This window comes from Talpa occidentalis, unplaced genomic scaffold (genome assembly GCF_014898055.3).
Source record: "Talpa occidentalis isolate TD23 unplaced genomic scaffold, MPIMG_talOcc4v2.1 talOcc4.11, whole genome shotgun sequence".
Classification (NCBI taxonomy): domain Eukaryota; kingdom Metazoa; phylum Chordata; class Mammalia; order Eulipotyphla; family Talpidae; genus Talpa; species Talpa occidentalis.
Window position 1 is genome coordinate 28,796,542 of NW_023601104.1, and position 14,756 is coordinate 28,811,297.

At 37.0% G+C, this 14,756-nt stretch overlaps 1 protein-coding gene across 1 annotated transcript in view; it reads left to right on the forward strand.

Moving 5' to 3' along the window:
- RAB8B (RAB8B, member RAS oncogene family) overlaps positions 1-13,545 on the forward strand; it is a 61,000-nt gene extending 47,455 nt beyond the window's left edge. The window contains exons 3-8 of the mRNA XM_037502651.2: positions 2,712-2,772; positions 7,532-7,609; positions 8,540-8,629; positions 9,891-9,956; positions 12,312-12,362; positions 12,985-13,545. Of these exons, the coding sequence (XP_037358548.1) occupies positions 2,712-2,772; positions 7,532-7,609; positions 8,540-8,629; positions 9,891-9,956; positions 12,312-12,362; positions 12,985-13,077 (439 nt within the window). The 3' untranslated portion in view covers positions 13,078-13,545. The remainder of the gene's footprint in view (positions 1-2,711; positions 2,773-7,531; positions 7,610-8,539; positions 8,630-9,890; positions 9,957-12,311; positions 12,363-12,984) is intronic.
- Positions 13,546-14,756: the final 1,211 nt, after the last annotated feature.

A 14,756-nucleotide genomic window follows, 5' to 3' on the forward strand; every position in this document is an offset into this window, starting at 1 on the left:
TCACTGTCTCTGAATTGACGCATACCAGTTGCTTCCCTTCTTAGGGCCTGTTTTTTCCTAATTTGTAAATTGATTGGTTAGACTCAGTTCCCCTCCAGCTCTCCTATTTCATAGTTTATCTGCATATTTGTTGTCATTAAATTAGAAAAAAAAATGAGCAACGCTGGACTGGAAAATCAGAGAGAGTAAGTCATGCCTCTCAATTCTCATGCTGCAATGTGCAAGACAAAGATTCTGTGTTCACCCAACTCTTGTTAATTCCTGAAAAATTTGTCAAACTGCAGGAATAAATGTGTTTCTTTCAGATTGCCAGGTTGAATGTTTTTGGCTTCAAGCCAGAAACTCTTCTTAAATTTTTTTTTAACTTCCTATAAACTGGTTGATTTCTTAAATACAAGGCCTTTGGTGGAACCATATAGATTTGGAGACTTGAGGAAAGTTTTTGATAATGTTTGCTGATCTGATGTGTGGGGAGGAGAGTACTAGATAAGGTATGTAGTAGCCTAGACTAAGAAGGAGGCAGGGCAAAAAAGTAATATATATATTAGGGTTTTCCCTTGGGTTGTTTTTCTTCTTTGAATCTCAGAACTAGGATAGAATTAGAACATCAGATTGAAATCCACTTGCTCTTCTTTACAGAGGAAGAAACTAGGACTAAGAGTGACTAAGCCCATTTGAGGGCCTATGTATGGGTTAGTGATTAAGCTGGGACAGCTATCCAGACCTTCTGGAACATCACACTTCAGCTTCATGTGTTAACCTAGGATAGTAGTTCCCAGGATACTTCCTTAGCAAACTTTGTGAAAGTTACCCCAAGCTCTCCTTTTCATCTATTGGTATTTAGTAAGAAACCAAATATTATAAATATATCCAAAAAAATTTTTTTAGAGGGAAGCAAAGAGAATTTCTCTTTGTGGAATAGTCCTGATTATCCCAGTTAGGAATGTTTGTAGGGGTGATCAACTAATTAGAACTAAATATAGAGTGACCATAACAACATGACCCTATTTGTCAATACTCAGCAGCAAAATAGTCTCCATTCAGCCTTTACAACTTACATGTGTGTGGTAGACTCTCTCCTCCATCCTCACTGCAAAGCTGGTTCTAAATAAAGTAGTGTGTTAGAGTCAAGAAGATAGGGTTGGTATGCTCAAAGATGACTGACTTCTATTTTCCCTACAATTTGTTGCTGTGTACCAAACAATTGCCCTGTGTTCTAATCCTGATGAGTGAAAGAATGGTGGGGTTAGAGACTGTGATGTGAGGCCTGGCCCTGCTCTAACAGCTCAGACCTGGGATACTGGAGTCTCATTCAAGGGTCTGAGCTGCTTAGTGGCAGAGCTGTGACAACAGCCCCACCTCAGCCCTTGTCGTCTTCTGCAGAAGGAGGGTGGTAGTAGTACCCTTCACATTCGGGCATCGTGTGAGCACATGTGGAAGTATTTTCTAAGGTATGCATAAATGTTAAGATATTTATTAATGGTTCTGATTCACTGTATTTCCCTTGAGCCCTCATCTCCTGTATTTTTTTTTTTTTAGATTTATTTATTTATTTATACAAGTACTGGGATTCAAGCCAGAGGTGCGGGAGGGTGAGAGAATTCACCAGAGACAGGACAGGGAGCAGAACAGGCAGAAGGACCGAAATACACTGCTGAGGGGAGCAACGGGCAAGACAGCAGAGGTCTGCCGTGCCATGTGGGAATCTCCCTGGCCGGCTGGGAATCGAACCGGCACTGCAGAGGCCACAGACAGCTTTACAGCACTGCGTTCAACCCGCAGCGCCACCAGGGAGGCCCGAGCCTTCATCTCCTGTTTGGGTTCAGTGTGCATTCAGTTTCTAATACTTTTCCACTAATACCTCTTTCTCCCCTGCAATTAAATTGTACAATGTACTTTATCTTAGTAGCATAGGGAGTAAATTAGTTTTTGGCTGGAAGTGGCAAATTTAGGATTTTGACTTTTGCAGATATTAAGGAAATTTGACATCCTTTATAGGGATTGCTTTCAATAAATGTGATTAGAAACTTCTGTATTTTTCAGAATGTATTTTAATAGTATGCCATCAGCTAAAAAGGAAGAGTATATGAAAGCTTATGTAATTTTGAGATGTTGTTCTTATTTTAAAATCTTTGTAACATTGTTAAGAATTATGTGTAGAACTTCAGGTTCCCATTTGCTTATGGGCTCCATAGCTGAGAAAATTCCTGAGGTGATCCATTGTATTGTGCTCTGCTAAGCAGAATTTACACAGTAGTAAGTCCAGGCTATTTGCTTGCTTTGTACAGAAATCAGGCTTTCAGTCAAGAGAGCAAAGTGCCTTAAATCATTAGGCATTTATAAAAGGATTATAACTACCGCTAGGAGTCCAAGAATGCAGAGCTATTTTCTCCTCCCCCACATGTGTTTGATTAATATAACATGCCAGTTCCTAGCAGGACCCATGTATTTTGCTGTTGCAGCTTCTATCATCAAGGTCCAAGTTTTTACCCCAGTCATTGTTGGCTCCTGACGGCTCCCCTGGCCGATACCGCCCCCAGCTCACAGATGCCAGCAGTCTCCCTTTGTGTCTCATTCCACTTTTTTCTGACACTGCTGCATTTGTGAGCAGATCATAGTTATATCTCCTAATATAACTATGTTTAGAGTCTCTCCTCACTCATTCCGTTGATGACTTTTAAAACCACTCCCTTCTTTGTTTCAAATTTTAGGGACACAGCGGGTCAGGAAAGATTTCGAACCATCACGACAGCATACTATCGAGGAGCCATGGTGAGTGTGTTTTAAGGTTTTGTAACTCTTCAGAAGAAAGTAAAACTTGTCGTTTGTCAAGTTTATGGCATTCAAGCTGGAGTCTAGTAAAATGGGAAAAATGGCTTTTTTGATGTGAAAACAAGATATTTAAACGGTTTTTTAAAAATGTTTGTGTTCAATAACTCTATACTTTGTTCTTGGTTTTCTTAATATTAACTAGGTAATTAACTGGTAGATGTTTTAGAACTCCGGCATATTCTGAGTGATTGTATATTTTGTAATTTTTTTTCCTTTTATCAATACCGTTGCCAAATCTTAACAAGCCACAAGCTCTGTGAGTAAGTGTGCATTTCTTACACTGCCTTATCATTCAGCCTTGCCACCGCCATCTCTTATCTCTCACCAGATCTAGCACCCACTGCTCATGGCTCATCTCTCTCAAGTCTCCTCCACAGCATTCTGCCAGCTGGCCAGGAATTAACTGGGTGATCTGTGACTCTTTGAGACTTAGAATCTGCTAAGTCTTTACTACCAGATCCTTTTTTGTTAGATACTATACTTACCCTTGTTATCATCACCTCATTACTTGGCTATTTTCCATCCTAAGCTGCAGCATCTATACAGCCCATTTATATCGCTTTGTTGTTTCAGGGCAGATTCCTTGTGGTGCTGAGGTGTAGTGATGAATAAAGCAGCCTAGAAGCATGGTACTGAGCCATGCCTGGAATGACAGGCTCAGCCAAGGACTTCATCTCTACTCTTAGGTCTAAACTGCACTTTAGTTGAAGCTTTGGATTATGATGAGACCCAGTGTGCTCAGAGAGGCTTGGAAGTTTGAGTAACTGAGATCATGAAGCCCAGACCAGTAGATTATGGGGTACCAGCTGCCAGCATACCTAACTCATTGCTTAAAAGATTGTGCTTCTTTGATTGGTGTCAGGGTAACAGAGCTGAAGTGTGTTAGCTGTCCCCTTCCATTCAGGAAGATGTGTTCTGAATTCACAGGTCCCTCTATTATCATGCTGCCCTCCTTTTTTCTCCACTGCCACTCACACCCCATTATCAGAGTCCCAGTAATTCATTCCACAAAAAAATTGGAGATCCTTTCTTAAAAGGACATCACCTTTGCACTATTCACCACTGGGCATTTTATATGTTTGTGTTCTCCACATCCTACCCTATAATGATTTTAAGATTGTGAGAGGTCATTATTTTAAGAAAGACAGTTGTCAGCTGCTCTCCATTTTGCTTTAGATTGGAATCATGGGGAGGGACTTGTATGCCAGGAAGAAGTTTGTTCTTTGTCCCCCAGGAGGGGCTTTAGGGTTAAATAAGAACATCTTAACAAGGTATGATTTTGAATAGTTCACTGATTTTGAGCAGAGGCATCTTATAAAACACAAGCCTTTCTATTGACTAGTTTTTTTTATTTCCCAGGAGTGATAACTTGACCCTTGTGTGTGCTCATTTTCACCAGAGTGGGCGGAAACACTTAGAATATGGAGCTAATGTTTCACTTCAATATCTAGCTGTAGATCATGTATGAAGGTAGAGGTCATTGAAATGTGTTATTTAATTTAGATTTGAGGATTTTCCTTCATCTATTGCCTAGTCTTCACATTATTTCCAATGATTAGGAACTGATGCTATTCTACGATAGTATTTTCTTTTCCATTTTGAAGATAGGGATTTTCATATCTTTTTGTTGTTGTTGTCATTCCAGTGCCTGTAACACAAAATAAATACCTGCTGAAGGAATGAGTCCTTGGAAAATTTCATATTCAAATTAACAATCTTAGATATCTCTTCAGGAGATTCTACTCTCCTTGACTCGTGGGCCCTTTACGTCATCTTTTCCATTGGGATGTTGGGCTACCATGTTCTCATTTTTAGTAAGTGGTGGTACTGGCAGGTTTAGTTTGGTTGGTTCAGATATACAGCATGTCAGCAAGCACTGTGCTGGAGTCTACCACCAATGCAGATTCCTTTGGTCTGTTTCAAACTGTTGAGTAACACACATAGGTATAGCAGTAATCCTGATGGACAATTGGGCTTTGGGACAAAAAAAGGACCATAGCATTGCATTATCAGCATTTCCCATAGACCAACGCTGTCTTGTGAGCACTAAAGAAACCATTGTTATTATAGGTATATAATATATATACACACACACATGTATGTTTTAAATGGTACACTTGAGTTTGTATTTTCGACTGATTCATAATATCAGTCATCTTACAAACATAGGAAAGAGCAGAAGGGTTTCTGCTATTGAAACCAAAGATGTATATTAATAATAGCAGACATTTAATGAATCCAAGCTGTTTCCTGAACGCTGGGTTAAATACTTAACAAATAATATTTCAGTAGATCCTCAAAAGAATCCTCTGTGAAAGATGTATTGTCCTCATTTTTCAAATTAGGAAATGGAGGTTGAAGGATAAATAATGTCTCAGGATCTCCAAGTCATCACAGTGGAGGCTGGGTCTGTCTGATAGACTCTGGAGTCAGTCCCCTTCACCACTGCCCAATGTTCACACATCCTGTGCTGGCCTTCCAGAGCACCGCTTAAGGCAGTGTAGAGCAAGTTTGTCCATATAGCCTGAAGGATAGTAAAGCTATGGGTAGTTATTTGGTTAATTTTAATATTGTAGTCAGTTAGACACTTTGAATCAGGAGTTATTCTAATTTCACTTTTTTTTTTAATTGTGGTAAAATATAGTAACATAAAATTTACCACTTAAGTGTGCAATTCTCTACCTTTTTTAAAAATAAAATTATTTTCTTTGATATTTGCAAAATCTTTACAGTGCAGCTAAAGTGAAACACTTGTATTTGACACTGGGAGAGGGAAGATAGAAGATAATATTGCTTGTCATTTAAATAGTAATAGGTATTTTCTGGTTGTAAAAAGTTTATGTATAGTATAGAAGACTCAGAACCCCAAAAAGTCACCCAAAAATTCTACCATCCTGGGAGACAACTTCTACTGACATTTTATTATATTTTTTGTATTCTTTTGCCTGTGTGTACCTATGTGTAATATATGGCTTATATATACTTAAGTTTATGTTTTACATTTCTTTACAAAGTTAGAAGCCACATACTGAAGAACACTGTCCACCATGCTATAAGGTATTTTAATTTAATTATGAATGCAATGGTGAGATACCCAAGGATTTTAAGCAATGAAATGATAACTCTAGTGTCCTTATGAAGAATGGATTAGAAGAGGTTAAGAATGAAAGCAGGGAGACCAATTAAAGACTATGACAGTAATCCAAGTAAAGGCTAATTGATGAGAATATTAATAAGGTCATGTGTGGTAGTGGTGGGGGTTTCAGATTCTGGAAATATTTGGGTTGTTGGATCTACAGGACTTAGTTACTGACTCACTGTGGAGAAGATTACTCCTGGGGCCTGTTGGGCTGGCTGGCAGGGCTGTATTGCTTTTCATCAAAGTGAGGGTGCAGGAGGAAAAGAAGATTTAGTTGTGTGGACACAACTGCATGTTTTATGTAGTCCCGTTGTCAAGGCCCACAAGGGACATCTAGGATCTGATGTCGGGTCAGTAGTCTCCAGTGTGTATTTGACCCCTAAGTATCTCTTTGGCTTCACCTGTGCCCTTCTCCCTTTGGATCTATGCTCTCTTGCCAAGCTGACCTACTTTCATGCAATATGGTGATTCTGGGCCTTCCTAGTCAGCAAGATGATTCATAACATTTCTGCCAGGCACTAATTGTGCGCATCACTCCTTTCACCCCAGCCTCAACTCCTCTGCCCAGTTCAGAGCTACTGAGTCCTCAGACCCAGCAAAGGGAAGCCATTGCTGAACACCCTAGTCCTCAACCAGCTTAGATGTACTTCTGTACTCAGAGCTCTCCATACTTGATCATAGCGTTTGTCAAAATTAAAATTACAATTTCTTGTATGATTACTGATTCATTCTCTCTCTCTCTCTCTCTCTCTCTCTCTCTCTCTCTTTTTCTCATCATCCTTGAGAGGAAGGGGGATTGTCTGTCTTGTTCACTGCTGGTTACAATCAGTATAGCATCAGGCACACAGGTGCTCATAAAATATTTGTTGAATGGATGAATGGGTGGATGGAGCTAGCACTTAGTGTGGAAGTGGAGTTGTCTGGGGATGAGATGTTAAAATAGTTCACATCAGGGTGTTGTGAAAACATTTACTAGATAAACTTTAGAAATACCAGACATGGGATTTTTAAAAATCTGATGACATGCCTTTTATTAAATCTATATAACAAATGCATTGTATTTTTAATATCTGTATTTCTCTTGGACATATAGTGACATTTTGATCAACTCAAATTAAAAAAAAAAATCATAGTTTTAAATCAGTGTGGTTAAATCTTAGTATAGGACAGAAAGAAGGCAGTTTCTTCTTGGAATTAATAAGTCCACAACAGACATAATTACCTCTTATTCCCAATGTTATCTCTGTTTTAACTTAAACACTCCTTCAACTACAGTTACAACCGATTCTTATCTGTGAGGGCTGATAGGGTGTATCACCTTTACTATAATCACTAATTCGTTAAAGGTTAACAGTGAAAACCGTATTTATCTACATGGTGAGACAATGGAAGAATTTTTGCTTCTCTATACTTTTAAAATGTATTATGAATCCCTTTAATCTTTTACAAAGATTAAAGAAGGACAAACCAATGGTTTCTGGAGAGGAAGAGTGCATTGAAGTTATATTCTTTAACTTTAAATATATAAAGTACTAAATAAAGATTTTTTATCTCTTATAGGGAATTATGCTGGTATATGACATCACAAATGAAAAGTCCTTTGACAATATTAAAAATTGGATAAGGAACATTGAAGAGGTATGTATGGAAAGGGAATGATGATACTGGAGATCATCCTGCTGGGTTCTTGTAAAGGGCTCCTTCTGTCTCTAGAAGAGGCATCCAAACTGCTGGGAATCAGGGCACGGGCAGGTGAGCACTGTCTGGGAGCAGTGGAGGGAGAGATCTCCTAGGCTTCCAGTGTGACTCCTTTGCCAGACTGAGGGTGCACAGGGGCAGGCAGCAGAGCAATCTCACAGAATTGTAAACTTGGGCCAGATCTTATAAATAGTTTAATCCAAGTCCCCATTTTACACAGTTTACATAAGTAAACTGAAGCCAGAAAGAAGTGACTTGTCTGTGCTCATATAGTGTATAAAAAGGAAAGCTGGTATTAAAAACGTCTGATTCTAGAGTCTCTCTCTTATTCTACCATGTTGTTTGACTGAAAAATATATCTTTATTCTGGCAACTTATCGTTTTGCCCTTCTAACATTTTCTCTATCTTAGTTACTTGAAATTTGATTTAATTCCAGATTGGTTGGTATAAGATTTTTTTTTATGTCTTTGTCATTTTGGGAAGAACTCTGACTCAAATAATTTTGTACATATTTACATTAACCTACATTTATTTTTCAAGTATTTCTGAATCCAAAATACCTTCCCAGTTGGCTTACTCAATAAGTTTTTTTTTTTGCTTCTTTGATCCAAACCAGTATTTGACTTTTTTTTTCATTAGATAACCATACATTTTATTTCAGTTTTTTGGGGAAAAAAAAGACCTGAAACCTTTAAGTGTCTTTCCTCCTTCTCCCATTTTTTAAACTTTTCTCTGAGTCAGACCTTGTGAGTAAAAAATTATTTGTCTTATTAAATGCATGGATAGGTTTCTGAGAGGTTAAAGTTTGTCTACTGAATAGCTGTATTTTTCTCAGGCTGTTTTTATAACACATAGTTTTCTACCCACAGCATGCCTCTTCAGATGTTGAAAGAATGATCCTGGGTAACAAATGTGATATGAATGACAAAAGACAAGTGTCAAAAGAAAGAGGGGAGAAGGTAAATTTGAACTGGAATGCATGAAGATTGGGATCTACTCAAATGAAGCAGTTATTTTCTTAATATAATTACTGATTTGTTTTCAAATTATCTATATTGTAATCTTAAAAAAAAAAAACACAAATAGACAGGGGCCATACTTGAATGGTATGAATTAGTATTCGAGATCCAACTCCATATACTCTGTAGTCATGACTCATTCCTAAAGAATTTAGTGTTTTCTGGGAGATACAAATTGGTCTTTTTAAAGATTTCCACAGCTTAAAGGTTTAGGCAATTTCTTACATATATGTGTGAAAATGCCTGGTTTTGAAGTAAAAGTAATTCATTCTCTTAAAAAAAAAAAAAAAACACAAAGGTAATAAGATGGGGGGAGTTTTGACAGTAATCAAAAGTTCCAACTCATAATTTTTGAAGAGTATTTTGCTACACATTAGATTTATGTCATTATGGATAAATTCCTTGTTACTCATTCCTTGTAACTATGGGATGTCATTTATAGGTATTTTCTTATTTTGTGTCTTGTAAGGGAAAAGACTTTATTTTATGTGCATCTTTACTTCTTTGTGACATTTTCTAAATTGACGTACAGGCTTTAATTTTTAAGTTTTGGGATTTTGCATTTTTTTTTTTTTGTAGTGGTACACGTCAAATCCATTTTGATTGTCAATCTTTACTGCAAACTTTTTCCTCCTAAAAACGTACACTTAATTTTCATGTTGTAAATGAACTGAAGACAACTTGGGAGTAGATGGAAATAGGGAAGAGTTCACAGTTTGTCTCAATCAATAGAAACCAAATCAATGAGTATTAGTATTTTGTTAGTATTTTACCCACAGCAATACAAATCAATTAGTATTAGTATTTTAAGCTTTTATTTTAGTATATACCAATTTATTAAAAAATAATTTAAAGTCAGAACAGGACTGAATAATTGTACTCTGGGAGCAGGTAAAGGGGGCAAATAAACCCAAGTTAATGGCGGGGGTGAGAGTTTGTCTCTTTGTTTTTCTTGTCAGTGCATTTGAGAACTAAAAATATAATAGGAAAGAAGTGCTTAATTTGTGTTTTGAGTAGAATTTGTGCAATTTTAGCTAGGATGATTGATTCAGATATCTAAATTCCAAACACAATTGAAGAAAGAAAAGAAATTTGAGAACCAAAGGAGTTCTGAACTAGATAGTCTACTTCTGGGCCTCTGAGAAACCTAAAAATATAAAAAACAACTTTCACTGAATTTAAATGTTTGTTTGCCTTTCAGTTAGCAATTGACTATGGGATTAAATTCTTGGAGACAAGTGCAAAATCCAGTACAAATGTAGAAGAGGTAAGAAATGTTTGGTGACTTGTTATGTAGTAGCCCTAGTGCTTAGGTGCCTGTACTCTGAGCAACTCCCTAAGTCTTTCTAACTTGGTATTTCTGACTTTTGTGTAGACCCAGATTGTTGAATTTCTAGCACCCAGCCTCCATATAGAATATATCAGATTGCTCCATTATGATTCAGTAATGAAAAGATAAAAGTTCAGTATAAGTTCAATTTTTCCCTTTGTTTAGGAGGCTGGAAATCCTGCACTCGCCAGCCCAGCACAGTGTTCTCTGTTCATTTAGCATTGTGCATGTCATCCTATAGTATGCAGCCTGTAGAAGAGAATCTTAATTACTTTCACCTCTGTACTTTCTCAAGCAAAAACATGTGAGCTCTTTGGGTAGATTCCATTAGTGTACACATTGGAAGTAGATTGATTGTGATACCTTGTAACACAGTGGGCATTTAGTAGAAATAAGAAAATAAGCTTATCAGAGAGGGGCATTGTTAATACATTTTTGGTAAGTTAACTATTAAAGCAAACCAATCATCAAATGTTTTAAGGAAGATTTTCTTCTCCATGGACAGAATTGTTGATAATATTTTTCTAAATACATTTTTTAACCTGTCATAAAAATAGTAATGATGTATTAATACATGTAATTCACTTAATAGTAATACTGATGGCTTAATAAACACTCTTTACCGTAACATCATATCTAAAAATTTTGAGAGAGACTTGGGTAGTGGACACTGATTGGAACTTTTTTGGTTTTGTTTTAAATAACTAATACTCATTTTTTCAAGCTTGGCTAATGGATATTAGGAAACAGGAAGTCTCTACTGATTTATTTACACACATATAGGCAGAAAAATATTCCTTATGCTTAACACAAAAGGATTTCCTTCCATGTAAGAAGGGAACCTTCAAAGTCAGCTTTAATGGTTGAGGCAGGAGAAAAGCTCCCTCACTGAGATGGCCAACATAGGATTACTCCCATAGAATGAACTCCATGCCCTGGCCTAATGGAGCAGTGTTAGGTCACTATTATACCTGCATTCTGATTACAGCTGTGGTTTAGAGTATTGAGTTATGGAACCATCACACATTTTCTTACTTGGTTCCATGGGAGTTGCCAGAGCTGCTTATTCTGGCCAGATGTTCTGCATAGGTTAGCAGTTTCCCCAGAGCTTTAACATAGTGTGGTCAGCCTCATAAAAATGGGGGTGGCTTGATTTAGAAACTTAGACTCACAGGTATGACAGTAAGACACTGTCCGTGAGTGATATAATAGTAGTTATCATATTGTGTCTATTTGTAGAACAGTATTTGAGGCATCAGGAGTAGTTGGGAACAAAGAGGTTGACAAGCATGTAGACAATGAAGAAGCCTTAAGTCTTGGCTCTGTAGAAACAAAGTAGTAATGATAGCTTAAAAAAAGTTTGGTTGGGCCTCCCTGGTGGTGCAAGGGGTTGAGCACCACGCTATGAAGCAATCTGCAGCCTCTGCAGCACTAATTCGATCCCCAGCCGGCCAGGGAGCAACCCACATGGCACAGCAGACCTCTCCTGTCTCACCCGCTGCTCCCCTCAGCAGTGTATTTCAGCCGGTCTGCCTGTTCTGTTCCCTGCTCTGTCTCTGGTGAATCCTCTCACTCCCCGCATCTCTGGCCTGTGCCCCAGCTCTTGTATGCATAAATAAATAAATCTTAAAAAAAAAAAAAAACAACGGTTTGGTTTGGGTCAAGAGACACTGGGGATAAAATGTCACTGAGATTAATCGGATTTGTCCTGCTTCCATTTGAACTGATTTTCCACAATGTAGAATTTAGCTGAACTGTAGGAATTATTGGAATTTGGGAGTGTTAAGACATGGGAAATTTTATATTTCCAGGCATAAGAGTGAAACCAGTTTGAAAGAGAGGAGGTTATAAATAAATGGTAGAGATTTTTGTGAAGACAGATTTCAGAGCTACAGGGTAGTACATAATTATTCATTCACCCAATAAACAGATAATCCAGCATCTCCTAGATCAGTGCTTTGCTCTGGGGAGAGAGATAGAGATGGAGCTTCTGTCCCCAGTTGCTCTTGGTATGAGGAAGCTACATAACTCAACAAGTGTCATATTAGGAGCTAGTGCTAGATATGATATGCAGAATATACTGAATCAATGACAGATTGATAACATTAGACAATGTTTAATTGAAAAATTAATATACAACATTCATGTGTATATTATAATTAGTTATGTTCTCTTTGCAAAAGTTCGAAGGAATGTATTTACATTTTATGACAAAATAATAAAGAGTTCTGTGTTTATTTTTACATATATCATATGTATTTAGTAATGTATTTTTTTTTGTTTCACCTTTAGGCATTTTTTACACTTGCACGAGACATAATGACAAAACTCAACAGAAAAATGGTTTGTATTACTTATAATTTATATTTTCAGTATGCTATTTAAAATTTTTTTCTTATTTATGCTCATTTATTTGATTGAAAAGATATGCCTAATTATAATCCATTCATATAAACTTTTTTTTCCCTTGACTCACATAGTCACCTGGTTGAAATTTGATTATTTCTCAGGTTTCTTATTTCTGAGCTGTTGCTGTCATAATTTTAATCTTGGAGTTGCTAAAAGTTTGCTCAAGTTTGAAACTATCAGCAATGAATCATTAGGACCACCTTAAAAGCTTATTCTGACCTGAATCCTGAACAAAATTGTACATCTATGTTACCAACGCTTCTTACTTCTAGTAGGACAGTCGATGCCAATATCTTAATATTTTTTCCATTATTAACCACCCTTGAAACTTTATACTCCATTGGGTATAATTTCTTTGAACTAGAAATAGGAACTTCCTATCTTGTAATCATTAATATGAAAGGTGGTATCCTAAAAACATTTTTCCCCACTGATTTTCAGGAATAAGATAGCATCAGAGCTTAACTAGTCCCTTTCTAATAAAATACCAAATACACATAATTGGATCAAATCATGAAGCTTTATTTCCTTGGCAACTTTATCTTTTATTTTTTAGAATGACAGCAATTCTTCAGGGGGAGGTGGACCAGTAAAAATAACAGAAAACCGATCAAAGAAGACCAGTTTCTTCCGTTGCTTGCTTCTTTGATGAACTCTTTCTGAGAGACTACAGCACACCTAGAGGACCCTTTCCTGCTTCTCTGAAAGCACAGGTTACCCAGCCTCAGAATCACACCACCTAGCTGCTGCTGAGAGCATCACTGAACCTAGACCTCTGGACAGAGAATGCCAAGTGGATTCCAGCCTCACAGCCTAGCAAGATGACAGGCTCCTTGTTTCAAATGTGGAAGCAATGATGTGGAGACACATGCAGGACTCACCTTGTATTTTCTTTGTTTTATTGCCTATCGCAGAAGCTGCTATCTTTCTTTTTCATTTTGCACATCAGTATTAGCCTTTCCCATTTACAGCACGGTCTGTGACTTGTATTTGCACGCTTTTGTCTCATTAAGTCCTAGACAAACTTGTGCACTTGGGGATGTTTTTAAAAAGGTGGAACCTTGAAAGCAGAGGTTAACATACTGCGATGTAAAGGACATTTAGTCTGGTTCAAATGCCAAATGTTATTGCATTGATAGCATTTATCAAAGAGCTCTAATTAGTGACTTTCCTAAATAAGAATCTTTAAGCTCTGATAGGATTTTTCTTAAAAATTCATAAAAATACCCATCTAGTCATCAGAGACCACAAATTCTTTCTATGAATTGTTTGGATCTTTGCTTCATTCCTGATCTTGCCAGTGTCTGGATAGCCGAATAAATCACTTTTTCAATTGATTACCGCTGCCTAATCTATAGAACTGCATTTGAAAATCACCTTAATCTCATTTTTTTCTTGGGGTTTGTATGTGCTATCTCTTCCTGTGTTTGACTGGGTGTAATCACTCAGTTATCTAAAATATATCCGAACATTGGTGTCTGTTTCTAATTGTGAACTTGTTGAAATTTTACAGACCATTTAGGGTTTTATTTCAGCATCTAATTATGTTTCTGTCACATCAGCATATGTAATATATATTTTCTTAAGTTTTACTCCTTAACTTGCTGGTTTTAGTTGTAATACTTAATTCTTTATCATATGTTCCCTCTGCAAGAGTTCACAAGAATTAGATTTAGATTTTAGTTTGCAGAAAGCTTACCAATAGGAGAACAAATTAACTTTTTGATATAAATTTAATAGAGATAGCTCTTGCTTAGTTATTTGGTTCTGTTCTTATTCGGGTGTTTGTTTTTTTTTAAGTAAAAGTAGTTAGAACTAATGCAGCATCTAGGAAAAGTCTTGCCTTTTCATTAGACAAAGTATGAGTAAGGTTTTAGTTTTGAAACAGCTGTTGAATTTGTAGAACCCCACTTCCACCTCTTCAGGTTCATTGCTATAGAACTTGGTCCAGTCATTTGCACCAAAGCCAACCAAAAGCTTCGCTGCCTTTCTTGTCAGACACTGGGACTGGTAAGCCTTTTATGGATGAAACCATCACATAAGGGAAAAAAGCATTTAGTGTTATCTTATGTGCCAAATTCAGATCATGATGTCGTTGCTCTTATTCTAGCCTTCAGTGTCATAACACAGAAGGGAGAAAGAGAGGATTAGGGAAATGAGTTCTGTCAATTACTCTTCTTATTATGTCTATTTTGCTTCACAAAGGTCACCATCATGCTTGATACACTTAAGAATGGGAGATGAAAGTAGAAATGCTTTGTTTACCACCATAGAGAATTCTGCTTCAAATTAAGAAGTATCATTAGAAAACTTGAACCAGTTAACCTT